The sequence below is a fragment of the Chinchilla lanigera genome, unplaced genomic scaffold (assembly GCF_000276665.1).
Source record: "Chinchilla lanigera isolate Chin_1 unplaced genomic scaffold, ChiLan1.0 scaffold00046, whole genome shotgun sequence".
NCBI lineage: Eukaryota > Metazoa > Chordata > Mammalia > Rodentia > Chinchillidae > Chinchilla > Chinchilla lanigera.
Window position 1 is genome coordinate 15,538,475 of NW_004955447.1, and position 8,747 is coordinate 15,547,221.

The 8,747-nt window shown below is 50.1% G+C and overlaps 1 protein-coding gene across 1 annotated transcript; it reads right to left on the bottom strand.

Annotated features, from left to right (window-relative positions):
• Window positions 1–483: 483 nt before the first annotated feature.
• Tmem165 (transmembrane protein 165) lies at window positions 484–5,411 on the bottom strand (the record flags this gene model as incomplete). Its single annotated transcript, XM_005392893.2, is given in 4 exon segments — window positions 484–1,269; window positions 1,933–2,038; window positions 4,422–4,604; window positions 5,236–5,411. Coding segments are annotated over 4 exon segments (542 nt in total), but the record flags the coding sequence as incomplete, so codon positions are not given.
• Window positions 5,412–8,747: the final 3,336 nt, after the last annotated feature.

Here is an 8,747-nt window from a genome sequence, read left to right on the forward strand (position 1 = left end):
GTCTGTCCAATGCTCCACAGAGCACAGGTGGACACGGTCACAGAAGAACTGTCCTTCGGGGTTAAGGGGCCATTCACGACAGCGTCACACACGAGCTACTGCGGGCAGGCTGGAGAAGACAAAGCGACTGGGGCGCCCTGGGCGGGGGAGGGAGGTTCGGACGCACTTTAAGTGACAGTGACGGCCACCAAGGCGGCCATGACACAGCGGGGCAGCTCTGGCACAGCGCTGCTCTGGCACTTAGCTAACTGCAGGCTCGAACTTGCGGCCCGCGGGGTTTGGCCCGTTCTGCCACGTCCCCGTTGAGCACGTGCAGGGTGAGCCTTGTGTCCGCGCCTCCTGTGCGGCCAGAGGTGCCGGTGGAGGGCGCGGGCTCCCGCTGAGCCGCCAGTGTCACATCTGCGCTGCGAACTGGCTTTCAGATGCTAATGCTGCCTTGGTGAGTTTACAGAACGCTGGTTGTACAACCCACAGAAAGACAAGCACGGTCATACCACTTTTATTTACATTTTATCTGTTACATTGTTTATTCAATATAGAAAAAATACGAATACATTCATAGTATTCTCTGTAAATTTGGTTACTCCATGTTGTCAAATATTGACTGCTTTTAAATTGGGTGTCCTACCCAATAAAAAAAGGAAGAGTGGATCTCACAAACAGTTCCTGTTGTGTTGTTTTACTAATATAATAGTAACACCATATTTGACTTTTATTTTTGAAACAACCTAATTGTGAAAAGATTCAAGATTAAACTACTGTTTTCTGACTTAGGGAAATGTTCTTAAAAATATAGATTAATCCGTTCCCCAAGAAAAATTTTGAGGTCAGCATCTTAAAACACCTCAGTGACCAAGGAGAAAATACATACTCCTAATAAAGGGGCCACGCTAAAAGAAAATTAAGTGACAGACCCCAGTGCACCATGGTTCCACGTACACTGACCAAAGGGGCCACGCTGCATCATTACGCTGGAGGGAAGTCCACACTCAGAAGTGAGTTTTCTTTTAAAAATCCATCATACATATGCAATCAGTGATCATCTTTTGGACATAGCAATTTCATTAAGTGGGTCAAACTCACAAATCAAGGCTACAAAATACAGTGTTTCCATTACTTTCCATTGTAGTATACACTATGTACATACAGCAAGCTGCTATGTTATACTAAGTACAGATGAACGAACAGTTCGTTAAAAACCAGAATCAGGACTTATAAATAGTGCAGAAAATGCAAATGCCAAAAAGACGATGCCTCCTATGATTGTCACTGGAAGAGAAGAGAAAAGAGTTAGATCAGCCCGAGTTCTCCTGTCCCCTGCTTCGGGTCACGCCCAGTTCTGAGGGGGCAGGCAAGGTGCCTAAACTGACCTTGGAAACAGCACTCACGCGCAGGGAGCGCAGCACGCCTGGCTCTGAGCGGGGGAGCCAGCTCCCGCAGCGCCGTCCCGGAAACGGCAGGACGGGGCCACACTCGGTGTGACAGCCACAGAGCGGGAACACCGCGAACCAACTCACGCCGGCGCGTGTCCCACACAAACTCGTTCACACTGCAGGCCTCACCATGACAAAGCTGCAGTACATTTTCAGCAGAAGGGGGACACGGTCTATGCGTCCAGCTTTTACATAAGTAAGGCCAAAGACCCGTCCTTCAACGTGTTTTACCAGCTTAAAAAATTCACATTAACAAAAAAGCTCCCGTGGGACTCGGTAATGCTTTCGATGAATGCGGGTGGCACGAGCCTGTACGCACGGGGAAAGCGGTCTGTGTCTCCAGGGGCCTCAAAAGGGTGAGCACTCGACCCAGTACATTCAGAAGAACTTAAAGGTAACACCCTCTTTCTAATCTCAGTGACTAGAAGGAACAAATGACGTGCTTATTAATTTAAGAAGTGAGAACAGATGTTCTTTGAAGAAAACCCAGAACCCTTACCCGTTCTGACGGAGATCTTCTGGGCTATCATTCTTCCTCCAATTACTGCCAAGCCCGTGCACAAGCAGTGCCCCACGGTTCCGCCCACGGCCACCCCGCACGGGTCCTGGAAGCAAGCACAACCAGCATTCATTCGCTAGTTTGAAACTAAGGTTGAACCTGCTCCTTGAGAAAAGTAACCGTTAAGTACCCAAAAATGGAGCTCCACCACAAAGGTAGAATTCTAAAACTGCAGGAGTACTGTAATTTTATGGAAAGTGGTTAATAGCTGCTTGCAGGAGTATGTACCAGTTATATATACTAACTAGACATTAAAGTAGAAAAAAAAGGGAAACTTGGCCATGTTTGAAGAAAACAGAAAGCCTGGCTCCTTATGCTCCGGGCCCCAAGCCTCTCCCCAGCACCAGGGACAGTCTCCATCGGGAGGCAGTCAGCAGGGGAAAGATGGCCTGAAGAACGAGCAGCTGTTGGAAAGGGTCCAGGTCTGTGTGGGAAGGAGCGTGCTCGGGCAGGAGGAGCAAAGGCCAGTGGGGAGAAGACAACCAGCTGCGGAGTACTGCAGGTTTCTGCAGAACGCCAAGAGGAGCAAGAGAAGAGCCCATGGAACGGGCAGGTCAGGAAGGAACCTAGAAGCCTGGAGTTCAGCCTCTGTCTGAGGCACGTCTGTTTCTCCAGGGGAGCACGGCGTCCCAGGGCAGGCTCGTGCTTTACAGGTGTAGTGCAGAGGATGAGAGGACGGACTGCAAGGGAACAAGACTGGATGGCAAGGCCGGGCGTGGTGGCGCACGCCTGTAACTCCAGCACTCACGAGGCTGAGGCAGGAGGATCACTGCGAGTCCGAGGCCAGCCTGGGCTACAAAGAGAGTCCAAGGCCAGCCTGAACTGCTCAGTGTGACTGTCTCAAAAAGACAAAAAAAAGGCTGGGAGGCAAAATGACAATGCTGCCCTGGACTGGGGTGGGAGACAACAGGCAGGCAGAAGCAGATGAAGCTGAGATAAACACACACAGACTGCATTGCCCAAGTTCTGTCTGTGTATTAGGACCTCTAAAATTGCTACTCGATTTGAAAATGATACTTAACTATCCCTGGTTAAAATTCAATAGCTCCTCTAATACAGGAGTCAGAGTCTTACTTGCACACTAAACCCTGAAACAAGGCCTTCCTATCTGGCAAATTTATGTGTCCAAAACTTCTCCACTTCTCACCTAGTCTGAACCCCTCAGAAGACCTAGGAGCCTATGAACCCCAACATGGGAACGCCAAGCCGCAGCAGCAGGGGCAGCACCGCCCCAGGGTTTGAAGTCCCCGATCCGGCGTCTGAAAGCCAGTAAGGGCTAGAAATCAAGAATACAGGGCACAGCCATTACAGTGACATTTTAGAAGGAAGTTTTTGGTCTCTGGGGCTCAAATGAAAAGTACTTCCTTTTTTTTCCCCCAAAACAGCATTTTTGAGGCTTTTCTGACAGAAGAGCCTTTCCCAACTATCTTAGCCCTGGCCCTCAGAGGCTTTGTCATTTAGACTGCTGCATACGTGAAGGCATCTATTCTTTCACGGTAGCCATTCCCAAGGATTTAAAAACTATTTTCATCTGATACGCCGATGTGACACAGGAATACTACGATCAGTAGTAGATACAGCTTCCATTCCATAACCCCTGCTCAGGAAATCTCTGCAAACTGGTGCACACAGACGGGTACGGTACCACAGACAGAAGAATACTCCCTCAGCAGAAAGGAAGGTGAAAAAATAAAAATCGTGTCTTTTACATAAGTCACATTCAACTTTGCAAAAAATAAAGGGCTACATGGCAGACAGCTGCTGTTCTAGCCCTGGCCCCACTACCAACGGCTCTGGTCCTCCAGCCGCTCAACAGACTTCTCTGGGCCTCGGGTCCTTTCCTGAGTAAAGGCTCCAGGCAGAGGCTGAGGGCTGCCCGGGTTTACTGTGCGGTATCTACCCAAGAGCTAAGACGTCAAAACTGATGCTGAGTGAGTACATGCAACGCGACCAGGACACGTGTGACGGACTGAACCAGCTCCCTACTGCGCAGGTCAGTCTGTAAATTTCCACTTGATCGCAGTAAACATTTTCACAACTAACCTGTGCAGCACGCACTTACTTTAGCTACAAGGAGCAGAAGAACCACGAGTTAAGCATTTTACAAGGCCCTGGATACTTACTGCCAAACTGGCCTTTAATAATGTGTCTACTTACACCGAACAAGCACACAAACAAAAGTTCAAAGAATCCAAGAAAACAACAGCTCGCCCTCATTAACATGATGGGAGCGTGACCTCTGCCTCTAAGAAGTCTCAGAAGCCAGCAGAAACCAGAAGGCTACCCTGGGAGAGGGGCAGGTGCCTCGATGTAAAACCAGGCCGGCGAGAAAGAACCCCCTGGCCGCCACCGTGCAGTGTTACCTGGGCAAAGCAGCAGGAACCGTCTCAGCTGCGCTACACAGCCGTCTTCTCCCACGCGTCACTCACCTCTCTAGCTGCCAAGACGATGGTCGTGAGTTGAGAGCGATCTCCCCATTCTGCTAAGAACGTTAACGTCAGAGCTTGGACAAAAATTGGTGAAATAAAATGCAACCACTTTTTCTGAGGTGGTGCTGTGCTTGCACCCGCTTCAACATCTCCTGGACCGTTTAGGAGTTTGGTTCGTTGAAACTAAAAAAAATAAAAAGACATAAATTTCAGGAAGCAAATTAAAATAGCATGTGCATGCGCGCACACACACACACACACACACACACACACACACATCACTGAGTCTTTAAAGTGTTTCAAAGAAACAAAGCTCTGTGAGCCCAACGCCCCCCACGAACCACAAGTTCCACACGGCAACAAATGCTACGTTCTCCACGCTTCCGACCTCTTTAACAAAATAAACCATGTTCGCTGATCACTTACTGTCCTAGATGCTACACAAGGAGCAGGTAAAATAATTACGCACAGTTCCTGCTTTTCAGAAGCTCAGAACCAGCCTGCTTAAGGAATCTGGCCAGGGATACAGCTCAGCGGCACAGCGCCTGCCTGGCAAACGCAAGGTCCTGAGTTCGATTCCCGGCACCCAAAAGAGGAATGTGAACAGCCACGTTCAGCATTTAACTCTCTGCTTCCTTCCTCTACCACACTAACGCTGACCCAGAGGGTGGGGACGAGGACGGAAAGCAAACAACACCGACACTCCCGGGATGCCCACGAGTCACACAAGCGCGGCCACGGGAAAACCTCTGGGCCGCGGGTGCTCCCCAGGGAGCTCCCTTCTGGCTCAGCTTCTTAGCAGTGCATGACTTACTTCTTCATCTTTCTTCTTCAATTCTGCTTGAACTTCTTCCAGTTCCTCTTGACCCTCATCTGGACTCATCTTTAAACCTTCCCGGAGCATTCGAACGCCAAAAATGGCGAACAGCGCGGTGGACACGTAGTAGGTGTACACTCGGGGGATGACCGTGGTGGCGTAGCCGAACAGCACTGCAAGAAAGCGTGGCGGACAGAACACCGGTTAGCGGGCAGCTCCGCAACGAGCTGGAGAGACAACTAACTTCGGCGAGACCCCGCCTGCCCCCGTGGGAAGGAAAATGGTGCACGCCAGACACTGACATTGCGTAACAACCCGAACCAATCCCACTCGCTTCCCGGTGGCATTCTTGAGCGCGGAAGTGTGGCGAAGGTCCTGACTCCGTTTCCCAGGACGTCGGCGGCCGTCTTCCACCGGACCTCCCACGAAGTACTGACCTCCCTGCAGACGCGCCCAGCCGAACGCGCTTGTCGTTCACGCCGCGAGGGCCCGGCCCTGGAGGCGGATGCCCTTCAAGGACTCCAAGATGTCGTAACTTGGAAAGCACACCCCGCGTACACGCAGACCCGTGTTCACCCCAGACCTTTCACTGTCAACGTCTACAGCCGTGACGGTGAACCTTTCCAAAGCTTTAACAGGTGCGGGGCGCACGACACAGGAGTGCCGCCACTGCCGTACAGTAACAAATCATGACAAGGTTTCCAGAGATAGCACGATTCAAACTGCTCCCTCTTGATTACTTAAAAATATATTCTGAAAAAAATTTTAAATTCCTTATACATGTGTATGCACAAACACAAGGCAGTGTGTATTTTCGCTCTGTCCACTGAAAAGGCCACGAAATGAAGACTTTTCATAATAAACAGCCCACTTCACACCCAGATCTTGGTTCTAATACCACTTTCCACGAAAAGGCTCCGCAGAGGAACGGCCATGCCAAGACTGGGCAGAGATACAAGACGAACCCGCAGTATCTGTTACACTGGAAAGAAAGGAAAACTGGGCACAGATGACAGAAGCACGTCATAAGACGACAGCTGGTGAGGCCCCCATGGCCAAATCTGAGACAATGCAGTCCACAAAACAGACTAATTAGTTAAAAGCCCCTGAAAAAGTAATTGAAGAGTAAACAGGCAAACGGGAGAGAAAAGGAGTTCTGCGTGCAGCAGGGTGACCGAGCCCACCAGGCAGTGTGGAGTTCACCTTCACCAGCACTGAAGGGAGGTTGCGATTACAGAAGAATCATGCTGACCCTAGGGGGCGCTCTGATACGGAGGAAGACTCTCCAAGCCTGCACATCAGCGGCCAGACAGCATAAGGAGGAGTCCGGACTGGGAGAGCCAAATGAACACAACTGTATTTATTAAACCAAATTCTAAAGCAATGGGCCAGAAAGTTAGTAGGTGAATCTGACTAAAAGGTATGTAAGTGTTCTTTGTATTATCTCATTCGTATAGCTTTTTATGAATTTAAAATTATTTCCATAAAGTTTTAAAATTGCAAAGGACGGGCGTGGTGGCGCACATCTGTAATCCCAGCACTCGGGAGGCTGAGGCAGGAGGATCACTGCTGAGTTCGAGGCCAGCCTGGGCTACAAAGTGAGTTCAAGACCAGTCTGAACTGCATAGCGAGACCCTGTCTCAAAAAGACAAAATAAGTAAATAAAGTAAAATTTCAGAAATGAAATGCAGCAGACCTTTACAATCTCCTAAGCAGTTAACCCTTTATCTTCAGATACAGCGCTCTCCCTTACCCCGCAGAAGGAATGTCCCAAGACACCCAGCGGATGGATGCCTGAACCGTGGGATAGACCCAAACCCTAAGTTCGCTGGGCTTCGTCCTCACACCTGCCTGGGGAGCGCTGCCACGCAATACCAGAATCAGCCTTCCCTCCCGTGCAGTACAGACCGGCGTCACCGTTTACGTGAGCTCAGCACGGCAGCAGTTGTTCTGAAAACCGACAGACCAACGCTAGGTGGTAATGGGCGCGACGCACGCCAAGAGGACGCTGGGCAGAGGGACGCCTCGTGGCCGGGGCTGAAGCGCCACAGCGGGGTCTCCTCCCGCACTCAGAGCGGTGTACAGTTCAAGGCTTGAGTTGTTTTTCCCGGGATTTTACATTTAGTATTTTCAGACCACAGCTGACTGCAAATAACCAAAACTGCAGAAAATGAGACTTCAGATACGACTACTGTAATCCTTTACAAAAGCAAGTTATGTACTGATACTCTCCTGCCCTGCCATCTCCGCTTGGAGGAACGGTATCACTTTTTCTTCCCGATTACTCTGCCGCCTATTTTCCTTTCTTTGGAAACCTTTCCTGACACTCAAGCGCTTTACTGACAACAGGACACTGAAATTAACAAAATTTTCCATTTTCCAATCACTTCCAAATACATACAGTTAAAAAGATACTTGTAAGCGAAAGACTAATCCAGGACAGGGAGTAATTTGGGAAGTTTCAGGAAAGCCTTTTTGGTACGTTGGTTTCCAATTCTCTGCAGTCAGCAAATGTCACCGAAGACCACACTGAGGTGTCAGCTAACACAACCGTCAAACACCATATTGAGGACAGGCCATTGTACAATTTTTAGCACTTAAGGGTTCTGAACTGAGTGACATGGCTATCACAGACGTCTTCCCAGCCATTTACTCACTGAAGAAAATCTCTCAGCCCTTACCTGCATTTCTCTTAGAAAAGACGTGTGGGTGCTACACTTGACCTCACTCTAGCAACAAGGCTCAGTCACCCACAGACACAAATTTAGAAGTAACAGCCCATGACATCAGTAAGACACACATTTCCAGTTTTGAAAAACTTTCTTTAGCCAGGTGTGGAAATGCACAACGATGGTCGCAGCGCTGCGGGCGGCTGAGGTCAGGAGGATCGCACGTTCCACACCAGTGCACCAGCGACCCGCAAGACCCCGCCTCGCAGTAGAAGGGGGAGGGGACGGCACGCACAGAGGCTGCGGGCTGGGCCCTCGGCGTCCCAGGAGTTCAGGAGTCTCTGCACAGGGATGACGGAGATGGTCGGTATCGCACGGAAGTACTGCTCAGGGTCCGCGGGGTGTATTCTAACACTGCCAGGCCTATTTTACACGATACACTAGGAATTACATTTCTGTAACTCCTTCAATTTGTCATAAGGATTTTAGGCACCTTCACTGTGTCAGTGGGTACCTAACTTGCTGCTGAGGGAAAACTATGTTTTTATTGATAATTCCTATACTTTCAAACTGTGCAAAGCATTCGAATTGTTTTAACTGGTGAAACCCTCATTTATGTTTGTAAAGACAAACGCTTCTCACGTACACGGGTACCAGGTAACCGGAAGCGGAACTGCTTCCGCGCCGTGAGAAGTGAGAGTCACGGCAAGGTCGGGGCGGTGAAGGACAAGGCCTCGAGTCCCGCGTGTCGTCACCACAGCCCGGGGCCCGCGGGGCCCACCTCCGTCCTCGCGGCCCAGCGCCCCGGGCTCAGCCTGAGGCGTGAGTGAGGCGGGCGCA